This window comes from Columba livia, chromosome 17 (assembly GCF_036013475.1).
Source record: "Columba livia isolate bColLiv1 breed racing homer chromosome 17, bColLiv1.pat.W.v2, whole genome shotgun sequence".
NCBI classification, from domain to species: Eukaryota; Metazoa; Chordata; class Aves; order Columbiformes; family Columbidae; genus Columba; species Columba livia.
In genome coordinates, this window is record NC_088618.1 from 12,080,676 (window position 1) to 12,105,191 (window position 24,516).

Here is a 24,516-nt window from a genome sequence, read left to right on the forward strand (position 1 = left end):
ACAGCCTACGGCTTGTGGTTCTGGTGATGGTATTAAAGAACTAAACATGGTTTCATTTCTGCTTCCCCAGCAGTGAACGCACGCTGCTCCCAAGACAGCAGCCTCCTCCTCATCCCCGGCCACCTCCCCATCTGACAGCGCATCTTGTGATTGTGCAATCGTCGGGTGAACGGAATCAGTTCGCCAATTTAAAGATGAGAAACAAAGAAGAAAGAAGGATGTTTATCAGATCAGCACACTGACAGCTTACCCTGCAGCCACAGATTCACCAGCAGTGGAGCAGGAGTGAGACCGTGCGGCTGGGAGCTGTGGAGTGGGATCTCCCCTTTCACTGACAGCTCCAATCAGATAAAACACAACATCACACTGCTCACAGACTGTTGGTAACGTACACCTTAAACCAACACAAGCAAGCACTGGTGCCAAAAGCAGCCCCGGACTGGCTGGCCTTCCCCGCATCATCATCTGCTCCACACTTCACCTCCAGTGCCGCTGTACGGCCAGGCTGCTGTTCACATAGTCACACTGGGGTGAAATGACTGAAAAACACAAGCATTATATTGAATGCTGGGGTTTTTTTTTCTCTACTCAGATACCTGGTCCATTAAATAGCCACAGAGATGCTTGTACCGGTAAGAGAGGGGACAGCAGAGCAGGTCAGGGAGGGCAGAGCTGCTTGTTGGAGTCAGATTGCTGGTTGTAACGCAGCCTGGGGCACTCACCGAGATAGAAACCAGGGCTGCCAACCTGAGGACACAACTGTGAACAAGCTGTTTTACTCACAACTGGTTAGAAATGAACACAGAACAAAGCATAAAGTCTTGCCAGGTGATGTAATCTATTGTGTTTCTTGCATCTTTTCCCAAATGCATAGTCTTGGCTTATTATGGTTGCTATAATATTCTTAACACTAAAAAGCCTGACAAAAACAGAACTTAAAAATACTTACTTTTAACCAACAACATTAGAAAGTCAAGTATTACGCAAGAGACTTTGTGCTTTGGTTTGTAAAGGAACACGTGTTTTGGAGGACTGTGCCGTGAAAGGTTCAACTTCCCAGATAAGAGGGGCTTTTTAAGATGTTTTCTTTCTAAATTCAATTAACTGCAATTGGACACAGAATAAAGCGTTTATAAGGCGCCTGTTCTAAATGCACTGAGCCAAGCCTGTGAGGAGACAGAGAAACCAGATCTGTGTCTAACAGTAATATCCTAAATCCTCACTAACATTCAACATTTTACAGTAACATTCCCATGGCACAAAAAGATCTGTTCCTGATGCATCCAAAAGCAGCTCTCAGGGTAGAAAAGTGCATTCAAACCCAAAATTCCATGTAGGCACCCAAACACACCCAAGAAATAGGCATTATTGAAAACACCATCATGCCGATGCTTTCGGTCAGATACATGGCCATGGAAATAATGTCATTTATAGTCCTTTGAAAAGGAGAGCAAACACGGGTTTCCTTCCTCCCAGGTGACTGTCTTACCCATCACACTCTGTGGAATGGACACCTTAAAAAAATTAGCTAAAAGCACTCAGACTTCAAATATGCCCCACACACATAAGCAAGAAGAGACAGAGAGGAAATTTGCAGCTCGCATCTCTGCAACAGCTGAGGGCTGGAGCCGTTTTCACTCCAGGACAGCATCCAGCATCCAGAATGTCAATTCCTAGTAGGGAGAAAACCTGAGCTCCAATTCTTTTTTCCCTCCTCAGGCTTAAATCAGAAGAACAGACAGGCTGGAAGGGTCTTCTGCCGATCTCATGGCGCTCCATTCAGATTGGCAGAGCTTAGGCTGCTAAAAATCACAATTCCCCAGTCACATTTCACACCGCACAGCTCCATCCTGGCACGGCACCAGCAACCCTGAAGATTTAATTAGTGCTGTGTAGCCACTGTGACTACTTTCCTCTTCTGCAGTCCTCACAGATGGAACACAAACAAAACACATCTTCCACCTCTCAGTTTTTTCCCCCACATTGCCATCAAATGCTTTGTGGCCTATGTGTGTTGTATGGGAAATGGACAGAGAGCAATTCTAAATGAACTTCTTCAGAAGACTTGAGTAATTCCATCCATTTTAATACACAAAGCTCCCTTGGAGAGATTATATAAGAATACAGATGGAGCACAACTAGGAAAAGGCAGAGCATCAAAAGTTTGAGCAGTTCTTGTACTTGGCTGCACCAATTCTGTATTATTGTGCTTCTCTACATTAAAAACATGGCTAAAAGTACATAATCACGTGTTATTTTTACTGCTACATTATAATACAGAAAGGTGAGAAGAGCTAAGGCAGATTCAGGCCTCAGAGTACTTCCAAAATGGGAAGGACAGACAAAAAATGAGACAAAGATCTACGAGAAAAGATTTGAAGGGTCTTGGGAGCAAAAGAACTAGATATCAAGCACACCAGCCATCAGCTCCAACCCTGACTTCCTCAAAGACTTAACATATCATTATCGGGTCATTTTATCTCTCTCAGTTCTCCTATGTGAAACAAAACAAATCCGGGTATAAAAATACCTCCCAACTGCCTGTCCAAAAGGTGCTGCTCCAAGTCAGGCCTGCACACTGCTTCACACTAGGGCTCTCTAATTCTCTTCAGAAAAAGAGCAAGTACTCTACAATCCAAAGCACACCACACCACTGCAGCCAGGGACTCCCACAAACAGCTTGCATCATGTGAAGCTGGCCAGGGGTACCTTAAAACACCAGATTTACCAGCCTCTGAATGAAGTTAGGCACGACCTAAATAGTCCCTCTACTCTAGGTATTAGTTTGCTTCTATGCTGGATACTGTAGTTACTAATCTAGGCATTAGTTTGCTTCTATGCTGGATACTGTAGTCACTAAGTGTCTTTAGTCTACAATTTATGCTTCAAATTGGAGCACAAAGAATGTAAATGCCATATACATATATATATATATATATTACCAGTTTTATGAGAGTCTCATCTTAGACAGCTTCATTCAAGTAAGTAGCTACTCTGGAGCCACTAGAGACTGGTACTAAGGACGACACACACAAGTAAAAATCTGCATAAGAAAGCCCTTAGTTCATAGTCCAAGAATTTAAACTGTAGTTAAAGGTGTCATGGGAATTACACCACCATTTTAATTAAATGCTGTAAGATCTTGCAGACACATTCAAGATTAGCACCATCTGTTTTGGTTGCAGTGTTTCATTTCACTACATCATCCTCACACAGCAACAAAATATCATTTCACACTCTACTCAAGCCATTTAAATACCAGATAAAATTTATGCCGTCTTGATACACCTCACTGGGAAGGAAGGAAGGACAAAAGGACAAGACAGGAGGACTGAAAAATACTCTGTAACAAAGCAGTGCTTATGGGGGAGGCAAACACAGGGGCTGGCAAGAACTCTTGTCCCCCACTCCCACTGAGATAAAATATTGAGTAACATCTGCCTAAGTCCCTGTCAAGTGAATGGAAAGAACAGCGGCAAGAAAAAAAGAAACACACAATACTTTTCTTCATTGTTATATATAATTTCTACACTCCTATTTGGATAACAAAACTTTTTAAAGCAGCAGCAGCACCTGTACACGGACAGTCTGTCTCATTTTTACTCCCTGGTCTACAATTCTCTTGGCTTAAAACCCCAAACAAACCAACAAGTGTAGTCTCCTGAAATCAGATCATTTACTAAACTACATATTAACGTTCCTCTTTTTATCCTATCCATTAAGAAAAAAGGAGGAATGGTTTGTGTTCCCTTCCCTCAGGCTTATCCCTTCTGCCCTTTAAAAAGGGAGATAAAAAATAACCTTTTCTTTGTACATTAGTTCTTAAAACCAGCAAGAAAGTGAGCACACCACTGCACGTGGCAGCTTTCTGCCGGACACACGGCTGGCTCCACACCACGCTGCCCTCTCCCTTCACACCCCAAACAGATTATCTAACTGCTGCTCCTGCAGAGGTGTTGGTGACAAGCGACAGCGGCGGGGCATTTGTATGTCATCTTTTATCTTTGCTAAGTCTCGGTGAAGGGTTTAGCTGGAACCAAAATCCTATTATCTGATATCTTCCCGATGGACTTGTGTACCTGGGGACACTGGAGTATCTCAATGTCAGGAATATCAGGAATATCTGATATCATAGTATCAACAACCAAAATAACAAAGTACAATAGAGTCTACATACACCATTATTAAAAGCCATAAAGTATGAGCTATTGCACCTAAAAAGTAAACAGTACCGACAGAAATTAGATCTTTTTTCCCCCTTTCCTACATGTCAGTGCAATTCTGTGTAAGTGGGAGAGGAAGCGGCCAGGAGGATTAATAGATTGCTTCAAAGAAACCAAAGTCAGACTGGTCCCAAGAGGAATGCGAGGTGGCAACTAAGAACCAGCTTTCCCAGTGGAACATAGAAAAGAATTCCAATGTTAATGCTCAGATTTCAGCAGTTCTGGCAGCTGCAGAAGCTACCAACAAAGGAGTTTTGAGTGACAAGAGAAAGAGTAATCTGATCAAAAGGCCCAAATTTCTGATATGTATCCCAACCCTCGCGGATTTTCAGGGTTAAATACTAAAAGACTGAAATAAAACCCAGCAGAGGGAAGGAAAGCGAGCACACACTGACATGCCAGAGGAGAAACAGTATCTTCCTAGAGCCCACTGCAAAAACAGGCTGGTAAAACAAAACAGGATGTTATGAATTCTTAGGAAAGAAACAGAAGGTGACACAGACTTCTCGGGCCATCACAATTCACATGTACGTCTGCACCTTCCTCACTAACTGCAGCTGTTTCCCCACACAGAAAAGCAGAGAAAACAGAAAAGTTACAAGAAGTTTCCAAAAGTGTATGTTTCATACAACAAAAAGCACTCAAGGCTGTACTGTCTAAAAGAGGAACAGCATGAAGGTCTCCAGAGGACAGCTGCTCATTGTGTCTTCCAGGTATTAAATTAAGTTAGCAGAACGCGGACTCAAACCGAAACGAGACGACTGAACCTTTTGTGTCAGGATAAAACTTGGGTACTAATTTAAAACTTGTTTATTAAATGTATACCTGGCTCAAGAAACCTTTCAATCAAATATACCCAGAGCCTGGCAGGGAGGGCTCTTTGCAGCCGAAGTTTTGGGTCCCCAAGAGCCAGGAATCACATGAGCATCTTTGAAACCTTTATCAGCACATGGGGAGCAGCGTTAATGATCACCCTCAAAACAGCTCTCAGACCTCTGTTTAGTTTGGAGAAGAGGAGACTAAGGGCGGACCTCATTAATGTTTATAAGTATATAAAGGGTGAGTGCCATGAGGATGGAGCCAGGCTCTTCTCGATGGCCAACAATGATAGGACAAGGGGTGATGGGATCAAGCTGGAACACAAGAGGTTCCGCTTAAATTTGAGAAAAAACTTCTTCTCAGTGAGGGTGGCAGAGCCTGGAACAGGCTGCCCAGGGGGGTTGTGGAGTCTCCTTCTGTGCAGACATTCCAACCCGCCTGGACATGTTCCTGTGCGACCTCACCTGGGCGTTCCTGCTCCAGCAGGGGGATTGGACTAGATGATCTTTTGAGGTCCCTTCCAATCCCAAACATACGGTGATACTGTGTGATACCTGTCAGCCTCAAGTCAGTACCAGGTGTCCATCAATAAAACAAAAATAGTCATTCAGGATCCAGTCCATGAACTCTTAAAAAAATCATTATCAATAAAAAAACCAACCACGTACAAAAAAGGTATTTTTGAGAGAAGACCTTTGAGTTACATCAAGATCTTGCTACTTCAGTGAACGGCTCTGGATAGCCAATCTCCAGTCCCTTAACCGATCCAGCAAATCTCAGCATGTTTCTACAGCTGCGCCTGGCTCACCCGCTCCCTTCCGCTGCAAAGGCTGGGACTCAGTTCAGAGACGCAGAAGGATAACGTGATAAAGCTGAGCCGAAGGGCTGAGATTTCACCATTACTTGAAACTATGTTTTCAAGTCACAAATATTCAAAAAACAAAAATATGAGATGATAAAAGATGTGTCGCCATCAAGAGAAATCCGTGAGTAAATGAAGGAATTGTCTCTCTTCTCCCAACTTGAATTATTTTCTTGTTTAACTCAAGGAGGAAGGAAATGTCAAACATCAGAGTCATACAATGGGCTATCAAATGTTTCCCAAAGCAAGTAATCTGACATATGGGCAGAAAAAATATAAAAAAAGAAAAGAAGGGGGCGGGCTGGAGGAAGCAACAACTCGAGCAGAGTAAATTTTGGCAGACTGAGTTCACGAATGAAGTTCTTTTTCTTCCCTTTTACAGAAAACTGTATTTAAGAGCTGAGCACTAGCACATTATTGTACACCACAGCCCCAGGTCTTCAACATCAATGTTGTCTTGACCGAGGACATCAAATAAAACTCAAGCTGTTAGGCAGTCTGCCAAAATCCCTTAGCCCTTTAAAGCACCATCACCTGGAGAATTCTTTCATGGGAATCTTCCTCAATATAGAGAGAAGTAAATAAATCCACTACATGACTGGTCATGTAGATTCATTTTGCCAGCTTTGTTACTGCCATTGCTGCAAAGACAAGAATCCAGCAGCTCCTGCCAGAAGGAAATGATGGAAATTCACAGAGAACTCAGCTCAGTATTTTATTAAAATACACATACAAAATTAAATAACCAGAAACACTGGGCTAAAAATGAAATCGGTAAATTCAGAAAAAAGTAATTTAACCAATTAACCTGTCAGCAAATAAGTTATTTTCTTTTATAAAAATACTTGACATGGTCACTACAAAGTGTTCCTGGAATTAATTTTATAAGTCACCCAGAACCACTTATAAATTCAGTAACAGTCTAGACATACATGAAGTGAGATTCCTAAAAACCGGACACTCAAGAGATTGCAGACGCACTGGACTAGATTTGAAAACTTCTGAGTAAACCAGAGATTCCAGTAAGAAAAATGTCATGGGCTGATACTGTAACAAAATAACACATTTTGAATCTTATCTCTCACAGCTGTCATCTATGAATCCATCATTACCAAAAACAGAGGGTTACCAGTGCCTGCTCAGTGGGTACAGAACAGTTTTCCTCTCAGTTTGATATTCAATCCTCTCCTCTCACAAAATCCTGTATTTTATGGGCAAATATGAAGCTATAAGAATAGGCAACAACAAGGCACTGACCGCAGTATAGTTCTTTGAAAAGTAAAAGATGAATTAAACAAAGTTTTACTGCACAAGCTTTAAATATCCTTCTCTCAGATGTGGATTGTGGCCACCCAGCCCCTTGGGTCTCTCAACCCAAGGCACTGCAAAACCTGCTGGGGCGAGAGGGGACCGGGGTACCAGAGCTGGCCAGGGAATGACAAGGGGACAAGTTTTTCACTAGGTCAGTTCCCTGATCCAGGCTTAAGTGTGAGCTTATCAACCATTTGAGGGTCACCAAGGTATAGAGGAGAGTGCAGGGGAAGGGAGAAAAATGAAAGAGAGGAAAACCCACACCTATTATTGTGTAATTAGTATGCTTTCCATGAACAAGACTAGTCCACCGCACTGTAACACTGGCCAAGTAAAGAAAGCAGAGCTAAGTGCCTAATGAGAAGCGATGCAGAAATAAGCGTGTCATACACTAAAAATTAATTTCAGAAGACCGTCGATGCTCATAAGCTGATTAAACATATTCCTTACTATAGGAACAAGATCTTTGTGTATGTTTGAGTTCATCTGCATTAGTCACATAAATGTAAATATTGCCTAAGGGCACCTTTATACAACAGCGACACACAATAAAATTTCCTGAAAAAGGAACAACGGAGAGAATGTCACCGAAAGCTCAAGCCACATTTCCATACCCACTATCGCAATTCTGCTCAGGAAAGCGAAGGAAGCCAGACATGACTCAATGAGAAATAACATTATTTAACAGACTGAGGTAGGAAGTGAGAGTCCAGATTTCTCAGAATTAATCAAAATTCACAGCACAAGCCAAAGGAAAGACATCCTAAACCTTTCACATTTGTGAGATACTGAAAACCGGGCACCTCCTCACCAAGTAAAAGGGAAAGAACCCTCCCAATCCGGAAAGTTACACTTACTATACAGTATCAAAGTGGTTTATGTTGAGATGTCAGAGTAGAACGTTTTTATTAGCTGGTTTCTCTGCAAAACTACCATCAGGGAACTCAGGTAAGGAGGATCTATTTTTAAATTAATACTTAGGGTTTCAAATGGAAGCGGTATAAAGGCTTGGTCTGAGGAACAGGGATGTCCCCATGTAAACACATACTCCATAAAAACACATCTTCTGGATTTGATTTGGCATTTTCCGTTAAAAACGCTCGTGCACTCTTAAAACTGGCAAGATAATGCTAAAATGAGCTTGCTTCTAGTCACAGCAGATTTTTTTTCAGATTATTTGTGTTACTATGGCACCAACAAGCCGCAAATCCCACTGCGCTAGACTCTACACAAAAAGTACACTACCCACCCACCGAACAGTAAATGAACACACACAGACTTCAAAGAACTTCAGCTATACTCGTCAGCCTTCAAGACAACAGCCTGAAAAGCCCAACCACCCATTAGTGTGATTAGGGTGTCTGCAAGATCCCACAAACAAGTTTGGGAAAAGCGTTTGTAGGAAAGTAGTGGGCATCGAGTGGTAATTTTCCACAAATAAAAGCAACACTTAGAAAGAGAAATATATGAATTTATAATTTGCTGATCCTGCTGTATATTGAAACGTGTCGCAGCATTCTTGAGGTGAGCGGGGATGTTTTAGTGAAACCCCGACAGCAGGACGCTGCCATAACTAAGGATGTAAATGTGCACACTGGGGTGGGTAGAGCTCCTACAGGGATCGAGGACAAGCAGACAACAGGTTAAGTGTTCTCATGCAGCGAAAAGAAAGCTTCAGACAGGCACAGATGCGCAGCCTATGAGAAAGCATAACATCAATATAGTTCAGGTATTTAAAAAGAACTGTATCTGCACACACACGCGCACTTTGACCAAGTGTGTGGTATGAATACTTAGTTTAAAAAAAGAAAAAAATCCATGAAAATTCAGTCTTCACCGAGTGACCAGTTAATCAAGTGGACACATTCAGCAGATCTACCTCATAGGCACCGCAATCTTTTTTCCACTGAGGTTCAAAAATTTCAGCTTCTTTAGATTTTTTTTTCAACAGAACTGCATTGTCAAGAAGGAAAATAATACAAGAAAGGTCTACCTATAGGATTAAAGGTTCTTTCACATGAAAAAGTGCTCTCAGAAGCAGAAGGGGAAAAAAACTTCAGGATCAAATGAATCTGGGGGGTGTGGAGAACTGGGGTTATGATGCCAATACTGCACTCGTTATGTAGAAAAATCCAGAACTATGTATTTTCAGATAGTACTACAGCAAGGAAAAAATATGAGTCTTAAGATGTAGTTACCTAGGTTGGTTTTTGGTTTGGTTTTTTGTGTGTGTTTGTTTGGCTTTTTTGGTTTGTTTTTAACAGGGCAGCCTAATATTTGAGTATTTTCTTAATCCCGTTGATATTCACAATAGCCAGCTCAGCAAAGGACTCACACTGGCACCAAAATCAGAACACGCACTGCAAACAGATTCACAGCCCAGTGCAGGAGTCAGGACGGTCAGGATTCCAAGAACACCTCACTGTTTCTCAGCGGGTAGCCCGGGCTTCTTCAGCACGCTCAGTCCTGAACCGCACGTGTCGCTCCTGAGCGCCCCATCTTCTCTGTGTAGCATTCCGAGAAGGTTAGTTACCTAACACAGATTCGTTAATTCCGCTCCCAAAGCTGGGCAAGCTAAAGGAATGTCGCTCCATCTCAATCTCTTTGCAAATCTGGGTCTATCTTCTTCAAACTCCCACCCTAGCGGATACCATTAAACTGCTGAATACTCTGACAGGACATCAGAAAAGTCTACACTGAAGTGATTTAAAACGTAAGATAATCTTTTATTGGCAGGAAGTGAGCAAGCTTTCTAATGGAATTTATCTGCTTCTATCTCCTTATCTAATAAAATTCAGATAAAGATAACTAAAGAATCAAATACTTTTTTAAAACTTGAGAAGTTAATTTCATTTCTTAAATATATATATATGTAAATTTACACCTACATAAAACTTTCAACAAGGAAGATATCTACCATGTAGTGATGTAACATCCCGCACACCCAAAATCACAGCCTATGCTCGGAGCACTGCATTTACGATCATACAATCAGCAAGAATGACTACTGGTTAATTTACTACTACTTAAGGATTTGGTTGGGCAATCAACTATTTACTATCAAGTCCTTTGCCGACAATTACGCAATTCCCAAGAGCACCTCACCAGCGATCTCTGTATTCTTCACTTTCTGACGTCACAAAAAAGCCTTTAAGAAAGTAATTGAAATGCTATCTCGGATTTCCTCAACTCCTTTCAGTTCCATTACAAAAATGGCAACAAACCCACTGATCAGAGGCCAACACCTTCTGTTCTGTTGGCAAACCGAAAAAAGCAACGGCAGCAATGACCTTTACAGTTTGTAGATTTGCCTTTGAACATGAACTGGAACAAAGACAATTCCTACTACCCGGACCTTTCTGGCAGCAGGGTTCTGTTAGAATGCGTTTCAACAACCACTCACGACATCTTCCGTACCAGCTTCTATAAAGTCCTCTATAAATAGGTCTCATTTTCCAAGAACACAATCACGTCTTTCCAGGGTGAAGACTCCTACGGTATCTAATCTTTCACCACATGAAAGCTACTCCAAATTTTAGATCCTTCCTGACACCCTTTGCTGTTCTCTTTTTCCAGCTCCAGCATATGAAGCCTTACACAATTTCAGCCCCATTTTCAAGAGACCAACTTGTGCCTTTTGATCCACCATGGCAGCTAAACCGGGGAGCTGGGGAAACATCTTCGTACCTTATGTAAGCCCTCACCATCATATGATTAACCCTTACTCACAGGAAAAATCCAATTAATTTCAGTAAGACTGCTGTTATGATTAAGGGTCATGCATAGGAAGACCGTCTGCCAGTTGGCTCTGCAGTTTTAATACAAAGTATACTACCTCAGAACATTTTGTCTCTAAATAGTTATTAGACAACTCTTAATTAGTATTTAAATAAACTGGCCCTTAACAATCACTTACTGAAGACTGCTTCGGTAAACAGTCTTTTTCAGAAGCAGCAGCAGACATTGTGACTACTGTAAAAACAGAGTTAGGATAAATATAATTTCTGCTACTGCTGTGCTAGAACAATAGCCATTTCAGACAGAAAGTCTATTCTTAATAAGCACACCTATTAATCTGCTTGTATACCAGCATAAACAAGTTTACATCCAAGCTGTATTCTGATGACAAATATGCAAACTGGCACTTATACCGTCTTACTAAGAAACGCTTTATATTTAGAGTAAAATTCTAGACTTGTTCATGTAGGTTGTTTTGGGGTTTTCTTTGCCTGACAGAGGTTACAAACTTTAACCCATTTTCTAGAAGGGCACTGGGTTCTTGCTTCAATATAGAAAAAGCACAATAAAGAGAGTAGCCCTCTGTGTCAGCGAGTGTAAGGGGACACTGTGCGAAACTCAGCTATGCAGAATCACACTCAGCATCTGCCTCTTCAAAGAGAACTTGAAAACCTTAATTAAGACTGTGCCTTACCCTCACACGAAATATTTTGAGCTAAGAACACTACGAATCTCTATATATTCTGCTAACAGAGAATCCCAGAATGTCAGTGGTTGAAGGGCCCTGGAAAGCTCATCCAGTGCAATCCCCCCATGGAGCAGGAACACCCAGATGAGGTTACACAGGAAGGTGTCCAGGCGGGTTGGAATGTCTGCACAGAAGGAGACTCCACAACCCCCCTGGGCAGCCTGGGCCAGGCTCTGCCACCCTCACCCCCAACAAGTTTCTTCTCAAATTCAAGTGGAACCTCTTGTGTTCCAGTTTGCACCCATTGCCCCTTGTCCTGTCACTGGTTGTCACCAGAAGAGCCTGGCTCCATCCTCCTGACACTCCCCCTTTCCATATTGATCCCCAGGAATGAGTCCCCCCTCAGTGTCCTCTTGTCCAGCTCCAGAGCCCCAGCTCCCTCAGCCTTTCCTCACACAGGAGATGCTCCACTCCCTTCAGCATCTTGGTGGCTGCGCTGGACTCTCTCCAGCAGTTCCCTGTCCTGCTGGAACTGAGGGGCCACAGCTGGACACAATATTCCAGGTGTGGTCTCAATCAGTTACTAAAAAGCTTTTAGAAAATATTTTCTGCGAAAAGACTCAGAAGAAACAGTGGTACCCAACCCCTCTGCAAAGGCTGGCCGCAGTCGGCAGAAAAATAAGCTGGAAGTCCTGAGCTGCTGAGCCAAACCCAGCCCAGCGAGCAGGCAGACTCAGAGCAGAGCTCTGGGTGGGGAGGCAGCATTCCTTCCTAAAGCCAAACAAATGTTTGTGGCAAGGAATATTAGTTTAACAGCAACAAACAGAATCACAGCAGACTATTTCAGAACTGTAATTCTCCAGTCAAGAGCGTTTCTTTTTGATTCACACCCAAAACAAAGCCTGCCATAGAAGAATTTAATTGTCAACTTCTAATGGTGGAATCAGTTTTAAAACAAGATTTGTAATCCACCTCACTCTTAAAGAATGAATTAATTTCCATCAACAGTTGATTTAGCTTATGTATTTGCTCTGTTGCACTGAAAAAGTAAACGATTAGCAAAGGTTTCTCTAATTAGTAATCAGACTACTGTAGCTTTAACACTCCATAAATTCTGAAGTGAATATGACAATTGGAGGTTAAAGGGTCAGTGGTGTTGGCCACGTACTTCCAGTCAGTATTTCCTTTCTCAAGATCTTTCAATGCTACATAAATCCTACCAAATACTAATGTAATTTAAAATAAACCACCAACGGTTACTGTGTCTTTGTATATAAGCTATATTAAACAATATAGCTTTATTGGATCTTTTTTTTTGTAAGCAGCGCCAGAAAACAATAAAAATGTTACAGTTTCATACATAGTACCACATTACAGATACGGATATCTCCCACAAAATTACAGGGCTGCACACTAAACTCATTATTAAACCCACCTGCAAGAGAATTTTGCTAAACTTATTTCAATGATATTACACACCCATTTAATTTAACATTTCCCTAGTCTAGTAAGGAGGGAGGTAAGAGAGATCAAACCACACTAACTATGAAATAACTTTGCTTTATAATTTCTGCTAATTGCACGCCAACATTTACTTTTACCAGTGACAGACCTGCAGATTGCAACTATGTGAAAAGTTACGTGTCTCAAAAACACGCTACTCAATTCTCCATTAATAAACAGGGACCTCACAGCCCTCTCCCCGTAAAGGACCAGCCATCCAGCACCTTGCTCTTACAATCAGCTACAACTGCCTCCCTCGTGCTTACTGCTCTGTTTGGGTAACAGTAGCTTATTCAAAACCACCATAACAAGCAATGCATCTCAATACATACAGCACTGCTACAAATCGATAAATATCAGAAAATGTTATCAAGCAGAAGCATAGATACAAACTTATACAAATCAACAGTTCAATAAAAAGCTGAAGTAAGAATTGCATTTATTCTCACAGAGGAGTCTCTGGGCAAGTTTCCCAGCAGCATAACTGACTCTGGCTCTTGTGCCGGATTCTTAATAGGTGTGAGCAAAAAGAAAACCAAACATTCACACACTAAAAAAACCCCACAGAGGCAAAACAACAAACATACAGCAATAAAAAAACATAAAACAAAGAGCTTGATCATTTGCATTTATAATTAATTTTTCCCCTTAATTCCTACAAAATAGCTAACAACAATTTCATTCTTTCTGTCAGCAAAAGAACAACATTTGCATCCACCTCACATTCTATCAGAGCTCTGATGTGGGGAGGGGTGTCTACCATAAATCTTTCATACATGTGATGCCTGCAGTTGCATTACAAGTTTTTGTTTTACCTATACCATACTATGCATTAAAAAGTCCCTCCTTCCCTCCGACATGCCCCCTGACAGCACTAGAAGCCGATCAGTCCGTCCTCTCACTCACTCAGCTGCTGCCCAGCCAGAAGAAAGAATTGCTTTATTCTACCTGACAGATATAGGAACAATGTATTTCCAAATGACTTTGCCCTTACACAGAAACAAATTGTTTTCTTGTTCTAAATTTAAATTACAAGTCTGCAGCTAGCCAAAACTGATACCATAATTTCTGCAACATTAAACCACGTAATACGAGTAGGAAGTTGTCAATTACTAGCTAGATGGGCAGACAGCACCTATGCAATCGAGCTACCCAACACAGTACTTTTCCAGCTACTGTTTTTCTTCAAAAAAGAAAAAATGCAAAGGTTTGGGGTTGTTTTTTGTTTTACCTCTTGCCCCAAGCACGACCAATGCCAAGAGGAGACGCCGCTGTAACAACAGCTGACATGTAACCGCAGGAGCCCAGAGCGGTAAGTCCCACAGACAATCGCACTACATGACCGTTCGCTGCTGCTGAAATGGCGTTTGTCATTGTGAAAGGAGAGGGGGAAAAACTCCCAGTTCGGCAGAGCACAAAGCACCGAGGGCACAGGGTGCCAGGGGAGGAAAAGCGGCTTTACCGGCGAAGATGGTCGCACATGCAGGGGACACCCAACCCCGCTCGGAGGAGCAACGCACACACTGGCAGCAAACCACGTTCAAGAGCAAAATAAACACGGGGAGCCGGGCCGGGGGAGGGGCCAGCGCAGGAGCAGCCCCGCGGGCCCCGACTATAAAGCCCCCGGCAGCTGCACCGGGCCGGCAAACTCGCTGCGCACCGGAGCGGACGTTTAAACCCCCCCCCGCCCCCCTCCTTCCCGCCCCGGGCACTCACCAGCGAGAAGAGGTTGGAGTGACAATCCTCCAGGCTGGCCCCGTTCGCCACCCAGTTGGCCGCTGCGGTCATGATCCTCGGCGAGCCCGGCCGCCAGAGCGGGGCATGTCTGGGGAGACGGGCCCGGCGGGGGGGGGCGGCGGCGGGGACTCCTCGGGGCGGCAGCCGCGGGCGGCCCGGGGCAGCTCGGCCGGCAGGGGGCGCGCGGCGGGCGGGGGGCCGGAGCGGCCCGGCCGCGAGTCTCTCTACCCGCCGCCGGCCGGGGAATCCTCAGGCCGCAGGGGCTCCGTCCGGCGGGGCGCGGCTCGGGGCCGGCCCCTCAGCAGGCAGCGGGGGGGAAGCCTCCTCCTCCGGTCCTCCAGGCCGCCTCAGCGCCGCCGGGGCGAAGAGAAGAAGAAGGGGGGGGGCCCGGGGCCCTCCTTCCGCGTCCAGGTCTGGCCCCCCCCCCGGCCAGGGCACACGTTGCGGCGAACGGCGGAGGGGAAGCAGCGGGTCGGGTCTCCAGCCGCGGCCCCTGCGGGACACGGGCCGGGCGGGGCGGGGGAGGGTCCCGGTCCCGGCCCCGGGCAGTGGCGGCGGCGGCGGGCGGGGGGCGCTGTCTCGCGTGCCGGCGGAGGCCGTGTCCCCTCCCCTCCCCGCCCGGCCGCCCCTCGCTGCTGCCGCCGCTGGCTGTGGGTGGATGGTGTTTTCCTCCTCCTGCTGTTGCTGCCGCCGCTGCCGCCGCCTTGTTTACGCTCCGAGCGGGGCTCCCGGTGCTACGGGCGGCGGGGGGCAGCCCCGGCCCAGAGCGGGAGCGCTGTCCCTGCCCGTCCTCGCCCCCCTCCGCCTGGCGCTGCCCGCCCAGCGGCCCCGCTCACCCGCTCCTCCTCACACACTCGCCTCTGCCTCTCTCCACTCTGACAGCAATGGCGGCCGCCAGCCGCAGCTCGCCTCGCCATTGGCCGCCGCCGCCCCACGTGACTCGCGGCAGAGGGGCGGGGGCCTATCGCTGGGGCTCCCCCCTCCCGCGGGCCCCTCCCTCCGCCGCGGCGGCGCCCGCCGGGCCGCTGGGGGCGCGCGGGAGCGGGGCTGCGCCGCTCCCGGGTCCTGCCGCCCGCCCCTCGGGACGGGACGGACTCCGGCGCTCCCGCCGCCGCCAGACGTTGTTTAACGTAAGCTGTTCGGGGCGGCAGCGCTGGGGCTGTCTCTTCTCCCCCGCCCGGCCCCGCTGCTCACACCCGTTCAGCCGCCGCGGGTGTTTTCCGCAGCACCTGCAAATTTTCAAAGCGGTTGAAAAGCGGCGGCGACGCGGGCGCGACGCGGGTTCCGAACGAGCGCGGCCCCCCCGGGGCGCCCCTGCAAAGTCAAGTTCAGCCCCAAGTTCTGCAGCGGACGCGAAAGTCGGCTGCGCTGAAATCCGTGATAGTCCCACGTTCGTTTAATTAGAAACAGCTTTTAAGACACTGTGTAAAGTTATATATATATATATATATATTTAAAAGGAACTCAGAAATACCTAATAGTTAAATAAACAAATGGAATTTATTCCTGTAATAGTCATGGTCTGGAGAAGAAGAAAGATTAGACATAAAACAATAAATATTAAATATTTTGTTTAAAATTAACATGCAATTCATAACAAATACCTTCTTTATCACTGTTTGTAATGACCCTTTGGTTGTAACCAGGGGGAGCCTGATCTGCTGCTGCAGATTGAAGCTCACCTGCCTGAGTTTCACTGACAGGCGTGTTCCACAGCTGATATAAAGCAAATATTGCTCCTTAAAAGATGTAAATTATTCAGCAATTCAGTGTAAGCTTTAATACAGAAACATAGCACATTTTCAGTGCTCTGATTCAGCGGAAAAAGTCCTCTCTCTGTGCTCAATGGCAGCTCTCCTTATCGTGATTTTAATCTTATTTAGGCATCTTTTTTGCAATTTACTTTTCTTCATACTAAATTAAGATTAGCATCTGTTCCAATGACTGAATGGCGTTTGTTTGGACTTACCTCATGGTAACAAATCTCTAACACAAACAAGCATCACAGCCATTGAGCTACATTACGTACGCAGAGCAATCGGTAGAATTTAGGCCAAAGGAAATTTTCCACCAAGACCAGTGTTCTCACCACGTGCGTTCTTCGTCTGACAAATCCCATTCACCGTGTCACACCAAACAGCAATTCTGTCTTGCAAAGACTGGGCCTGTATTAGCGAGAGGCAAAATGTTTTCAAACACATATTAAATATTCGCATTCAGTTACAAGTGCAATACATGCATTTTTTTACACCTATTAGTTGGCCAAATAAAGCCGAGACTCACCCTAAGGAGAGACTTTGATCCTTCATTTCATGTAGGAGAATCAAAGCAGCACAAAGATGCTGTAATAGCCCCAAACTGTAAGGGGCAAAGCACCAAAGTAGCCAAATTGCCATAGACAGACGTGGCTTGGTACAGCCTGGCGATCCAGAACCAGGAGCTACTTTGGACCATATAACTCCCCTTCCTTTTGGCAACAAGTCTTATAAACGGAGAACACAATCTGACACTTGTAAATATGTTGAGCAACACATATTAACCAACAAAGGCTAAACCCCACATCCTTAAAATAATGTGGTTCTTTATAAATACACTGCAGCATCAGTTATCCATCCTGCCACTAATGATGCCTTGGGTACAACAAACCCTTTAGTGAAGTATCCACTTGATTTCTGAGAAAAAAGAACGTTCTTTATCATGAAAAAAATATTTTCTTATTATAGAAATATTTTGAAACTGAGAATCACATTATTACACATGAAAGCTAACAATACTGTGCAGAATTAGACACTGCAGAATTCATCTTTCTTCCATATGCTGCTTACCCTCCAAATGGTATTTCCAGTTGTCAGCATTCCTCTTCTGGATCTTTCAAGTAGAGACAACTTATTATGTTTGATTTTCTCGTGAAAATGTGGGGTCTAACACAGATTCAGACCCATTTGCATGGGGAGAAATGTTATTATACTCACACTGTGCTGCCCTGGTCATTTTTCAGGATTCTAATGAGTGTTAACTACTCTTTAAAATAAAGATCTTGTGGTAAATTACTTGTAATGGGTCAGTGTTCTGAAGCTGAAGAGTTGCTGCTCGCATTTGTGATAGGCGACCGGTCAAACATTTTGACCGCATCCCTGCATTGCAAAGGTCATTCTGGTTTGAATCTGAAAAAAAAGACAGCACCTTTTTAAGTAGTTTGCCAGTTACTTTATATTATATCCAGTGATCATAGACAAGAGAAATCACGACAGTCTAATCATTCACTTCACAGTCCCAAACTAGGAAAGCTCCCTTGCTGCCTTCTGACAATAGCGTTACTTAAACCAGAAATTGTCCCACTTACAGATATCACATACAAGTACAAATGACACTTGCTCATGCATAATTATCCTGAAAGGTATGTGGTGGAACGTGTTTCCCAGCTCAGGGTATTCAAGTTTTATTCCCTGTTTTCTTTTACTTCATTTCAAAAATTGATCAATGAACACAAGAAATAACGTTGGCTTTTCTACTTTAACAAAACGCCTGGTTTTCCGTCCTAGCAAGACACAGGGACTATTAAATTAATTCTGCCCATGTATTAAGTTGCAAAGCTGCGAGAGCGTAACTCGGCTGCGGAATCAGCGGGGTCACTCTGAGCCTTCGCCCTGCAGAGCTGATAAGCACCCTGGGAAGGCGGCAGTTACCTGCCCTCACAGAATGAGTCCAAACAGCAACGGGCGAGCTGCTTTTAGTCCAGAACAACTCACAGCGATGATCAAACCTGAGCTGCTTTTAGTCCAGAACAACTCACAGCGATGATCAAACCTGTTCTTCCAGGAGGATGGCTCAGCAGTTTCGGAGACTTTGTTTTCACCAGCAGGTGTTGCTTATGCTTCAAACTAAACATGGAGGAAGAAACAAAGATGTCAGGAGGGTAAATCCAAGCGAGAATGTCAGGCAGTCGCTTGGGTTTATTTTGTCTTTGGGTACATCCGCTTCGCTGTACTTTCAAGTACCTCTAGTTGATGAAAAGAATACTTACCTGGATTCAGACAGGGCTCTCGCAGCGCCGGGTATGGAGAGTTTGGTTCTCACACCAGCAGCAGAACTGGAGTTCAGCCAAGTTTTGTCGGCGTCCAGAAGCAGCGGTGTTCGACTTTTCATACCAAAGAGAACTCACTGCTAGGTAAAACATATTTTTCCACGGATTTGAGTTAGACATCACAGTTATTCACTCGCACAAATTCTGGCTTTGGCAGTACAAGTAACGATTGTCTTGTGTCTAATTCAATCAAGTGTTATTTTTGCCGTTTTCCAAATTTTCCTCTCCAGTTGCCTACAACAGCCACTAATGGAAAGGACAGGGTGGGGGGGAATGATATGAGACCTGAATTATGAATATAATACAAGCAAATGGTCTTTAACTATTCTACATGTCAAAAAGCTCCAAAGAAAATAATTCTGTTTCCCCTGGTTCTTGAGTTGCTCTTGAACAAATTCTACTCATGTCAGTATTTAATTAAGGATTACTAAAACTCAAAGAATTTCAGAAGTTCTTTGTCCATGATTTATGCAGTTTGGTACTGCAAGTTCTTGCAATATACTGCAGACAAACAGCCTCATTTCAGAAGTTTCCAGTATTCTCAGAGTCTACTTTTTATAAGGTTGCATTAATTTCTTAAGTGTTATCTAATTCATCCAGGAATTACTTTTTGTGCCCAAGTGTTTATGAATAAGAACTCGTCATGATTTTGGTTTTAAACCAAAACCTTTTACTTCCACAGACTGAACATTTAAGAAGGGGAATGAATAAATAAATAAATAGATAGATAGATAGATAGATAGATAGATAGATAGACAAAGCTAGTTCGCTGGCATAAAGAAATTCACCGCATCTAGTTTTAACATGAAAAATACTAAAATTTCACACATTATATCCATACTAAATAGTTATTTTTAATATCTTTTAGCACCGATAATCTACAAATTTCTTGTAAACTTACATTTTCATTTTAATTTTCTTAAGATACAGGACTGGCCACATTAGTAAGTTGATTTATTCTTCATAAAAATAAAAATTACCTGAGTTTTAAAATAAGATAGTGATTTTCTGAAGGGATGGGTACTTTTACCCAGGAGGAAAATAAACACATAAGTAAAAGATCTGGTTTTAGATGTTTGTGAGGCCCATTGGTTAAGTCGCACTGGTGATCAGACTGCGGTCTTTGAATTAGTCATCCTTGCTCACCATCATCGTCAATAAATACAGCAGAATAGATCCCTAAGGATAGAAATAGGTATAGAAACTAAGTATATTATTAATCTAAATTAATAACATGGATTATTTTCTGTTTCTTTTCCTTTTCCAGGATGAAGACAAGGCCAAATGAACGACTGATGCACCCAAGTTCCTCACAAGGCACAGTATTTTTGGGGTCAGGATGGTGCGGGGGTTCAAAAGAGCACATGCATGGCAGAGGCCAGTGTTCCCACACACCTCTTGAGAGTTACACACAGGAAAACCCCCTTGGAATGGTTTTATTTGCTCCCTATGAATCCTGTTCTAACAGCACCTATTAAGGAGCAGTTTGGGGGAAAGAAAAGTGACCTAGAAAGCCAATTTGGGAAAGTTTTCCACACCTACAAGATTACATTGAAAGAAATCTGCAAACTGTTGTAGAGGATGTAGATTAACTGAAGGTCTTATCATTAAGAAAGTGAAAAGAGAAAAAGATCCAGTTAATAGCGTCATAATGACAAGAATGAGGCATTTTGGCTCACTCTGGTGAAGCAGACGGAAAGCCGCGCACGGGGTTTAAGTGTTCCTAGATTTGTATCAAAAATTAGACAAATTATCTTAGTGGCTCCTTGTTCTCTGGGTTGTAAAAGAGACAGGAGAGGAGGGAAAGGAAGCGGGGAGACGAGCCCAGACACGGCCTTTTACTGTCTAGAAAGAAAAAGGTCATTTCTTACTGTTGGAGATGGAGCAGTGGGAGTGGAACGAGAGCAGGAAGGAGCGGGGTGAACCGAGGAACCAACGGTGAAAGGACACAAGGTGCTAAAGGTGCCCAACTAGTTATAAAGAGTAATACTAGTAGCACGGTGCCTTTCCTAGTGATGGGAGCGCAAGGGAGTCTGGAAGAAAGCACAGCTGAATTTGACAGTCCAAAGTGTAAACTACCAGCAAGCGATTTGAGAGAAGATGAGGAAAGCCTCTAGAAATTGCCTTTGGATGGAAGGCTAAAACCAGCCCAGGAACAGGGGAGTAGATTGATTTCTTTCTCACATCACGGTGATATTTAGATGACATTTCAGGTATAACTGGTAGGGATGAAGCAAATAGCAAAATGCAAACCGTTACTTTCAAGAAAATGTAACGCTAAAAATGAAAGTTGTTGAAAATAGTAATAGATAAGATTAAAAAGTAAAGCTTTAGGCAGTGCCATATACGACGTCCCACTTGACAGTCAAAACACTGTCGCTGTGGTAGGAAGTTTTCACTTAAAGAGAATGCTCACATAAAGACAATGCTCACGGGGCCTTTGAGAACCTGAGGTGTACGTGGTAGGAGTTTCAGCAGATAGGGAACTGGCCAGCAAGGTCTTGCAAAGGCAACTACCAGCAGGAGACAAAGGAACGTGTTGATTTTGAGTTGGAGGCACGGAACAGCTTTGTGCATCAGCATGCCCTGTTGGCTTCTGTGAGACACGACTGTAAATTCGCATTTAAATATCCTGTAGAACCAAAGCAAATGAGCTACCTGGAAAAAAAGGAAACAGAAAGAAGTAAATGACAACTGAAACTATTCAGGAACAAAAGAGGAGCATGGTTTAGGCAGAGCAAAATGGCAACTGCTTTTTAATTGTAGATTATTTTTGCACTCAAAAGAGGAAAGAATCGTGGTGTTGGCTAGATACCTCGTATGATGAATAAACATACCTGAGTTTCTAAAGGATTTAATAATCTAACATGAAGCTCCTACTAGCCCTCTAGGCAGAGGATGGGCCTGTTGGGTCATGGTTTCATACCATCAAAGAGATAGATTTCATCTTTCAGATGTTCTTGAGCTCGCTTGGTAAGAATTCAGCTTATTAAAAGGTGTTAAATAAGATACAGGACTAAAATATTACAAAGAAAATATTTAAGGCTGAAAGGCAGAGTAAATATGGAAATAACATTTGGTGAACACATTCTGAGAACAAAACTCCAAGTTTGTTTATTGGAATAGACTGTAGGGAGAGTGGGGATGGGTGATGTCGCTGGATGTTCCCGACCCTGGAAGCCGCCAGCCTGGCAACATGCGGAATGTGCAGCTTTCGGCATGGGAGCCCAAGTATTAAAATCAGCCCACGAATCTGAGCCAAGTTGTCAGTGTTTAAGAATCTTATTTTATCTGGATTAAAGTCCTCTTCCCCTTTGGCATTAGCAGGTGTTTACGGCTATACAAACACGAATTGCAAAATATTGCCCTGAAATATATACAGACTTCTCCTGCCAAACCTACAAGGTTTACTTTGCAGCTTAAAATTACAACCAACAAAAATCTGCCAGGGCCTGCTGTGGCCTTTCTAGACAAAGTACAGACAAACGGCAAATTAAGTATCTCACTCCACAATTTTTTTTGTAATTCTAAAAATCATTTTGCTAAACTGTGGCAAGAAAATATAAAGTTTTTAAGTCCTAAGAAATCTTTGTTGTTTTTTTTTCAGCCACGCTCAAGTTCTGTTACAAAAAAAGATGAATAAAAACTATGGTTTATGGTCTATGATCGCTGACCACAGTAAAGCCCGGCCTACCGGAGCTCTTTCTCTTCATCTTGTGTTACCTTCCAGCTCTTCTCCCTTCAAATATTCATCCTAGAGTTATTGTTCCTCCTGTTGCAAACTGTACAATTTTCAAGCTGTAATTTTTCGAATGGATTTCGTAATCACTGAGAAGAATCTAAAAAAGAAAAAAAGCAAACCACACAATAGATTTGAATTTAAAGTGTTATGTTACCATTCTGATCTAGAGATAGCAGTTGATAACTCTCAATTCCAGGTTATTTAGCTTTTCTACTGAAGACATGGAATGATACTGGGGGCCTAATCCTGCAATTGTAAGCAAATAAAAGCTCTATGAGAGTTGATTTGATACATCCTTAGAACTGTGTGGTTATTTTGATTGTACTCTGGTGTAAACACTTTCACACACAGCTGGAAGAAAGAAAAACAGCATCCTTTAGAACACAGAAGAACAGTATCTGTGCTATCAAAACCTTGGCTAGAACACTTCTGTCACAGAATCCCAGAATGCCAGGGGTTGAAGGGCCCTGGAAAGCTCATGCAGTGCAATCCCCCCATGGAGCAGGAACACCCAGATGAGGTTACACAGGAAGGTGTCCAGGCGGGTTGGAATGTCTGCACAGAAGGAGACTCCACAACCCCCTGGGCAGCCTGGGCCAGGCTCTGCCACCCTCACCGGGAACAAGTTTCTTCTCAAATTTAAGTGGAACCTCCTGTGTTCCAGTTTGCACCCATTGCCCCTTGTCCTACCACTGGTTGTCACCAGAAGAGCCTGGCTCCATCCTCCTGACACTCCCCCTTTCCATACTGATCCCCAGGAATGAGTCCCCCCTCAGTGTCCTCTTGTCCAGCTCCAGAGCCCCAGCTCCCTCAGCCTTTCCTCACACGGGAGATGCTCCACTCCCTCCAGCATCTTGGTGGCTGCGCTGGACTCTCTCCAGCAGTTCCCTGTCCTGCTGGAACTGAGGGGCCACAGCTGGACACAATATTCCAGGTGTGGTCTCCCCAGGGCAGAGCAGAGGGGCAGCAGAACCTCTCTGACCTACTGACCACCCCCTTCTAACCCACCCCAGGTACCATTGGATTCCTGGCCACAAGGGCCCAGTGCTGGCTCATGGTCACCCTGCTGTCCCCAGGACCCCCAGGTCCCTTTCCCCTACACTGCTCTCTAATAGGTCATTCCCCAACTTACACTGGAACCTGGGGTTGTTCCTGCCCAGATTCAAGACTCTACACTTGCCCTTGTTCTGTTTCATTAAATTTTTCCCGCCCAGCTCTCCAGCCTGTCCAGGTCTCTGATGGCAGCACAGCTTCCAGTGTCACCACTCCTCCCAGCTTGGTGTCATCAGCAAACTTGCTGACAGTCACTCTATTCCCTTGACCAAATCATTGGTGAATATATTGAATAACAATATATGGAAACAATCTGACAGGTATGATAAACCTTTGGAGAAGACAGCTCTAGAACTTCAGGTCTTTAGCAACCAGCATGCAGATTCTTTCTAACTAAAGGATAACTTTTAATATTTCATCATACGTACACGCATCATTCACGTTCAAGTTCTTACAGGCACTGTTAAGTTTGAATTGTCAATTTTTCCTCTCTTCTCTCCTCTAGATCTATTTTTCTTATCATAAGAAGTATATTTTACTGTAGCACTCCCACATTTTGTGCTTTTAGATTTCTGAGGCTAAAACGTTATGCTCCAAAAAAACCCAAGACAATTAAACAGTATTCCCTGAAAATAAAACCACCAGTTTCAGAACGAATATGAGGCCTTGGTACTTATTTTCAAAGAGGGTGTGCAGCTGTTCCTGCTGGTCCTGAGCATCTGTGGGACGAACAGAAAGCAGTTTGCAGCAGGTGCC

The 24,516-nt window shown here is 43.8% G+C and overlaps 1 protein-coding gene and 1 long non-coding RNA gene across 3 annotated transcripts in view; one reads left to right on the top strand and one right to left on the bottom strand.

The window, feature by feature from the left end:
• MED13L (mediator complex subunit 13L) overlaps positions 1–15,754 on the bottom strand; it is a 189,757-nt gene extending 174,003 nt beyond the window's left edge. Inside the window, exon 1 of the mRNA XM_065033853.1 lies at positions 14,861–15,754. Coding sequence (XP_064889925.1) covers positions 14,861–14,932 — 72 coding nt within the window. The 5' untranslated portion in view covers positions 14,933–15,754. The remainder of the gene's footprint in view (positions 1–14,860) is intronic.
• The window catches only part of LOC135575648 (uncharacterized), a 270,723-nt gene that overhangs the window by 100,103 nt on the left and 146,104 nt on the right, over positions 1–24,516 (top strand). The window contains exon 1 of one of the 2 annotated variants that reach the window (XR_010466820.1): positions 23,569–23,792. The exons of the other annotated variant lie outside the window; for it this stretch is intronic. This is a non-coding gene — a long non-coding RNA (uncharacterized LOC135575648). Of the gene's footprint in view, positions 1–23,568; positions 23,793–24,516 lie in introns of those variants that run through there. 2 annotated transcript variants of the gene reach the window in all.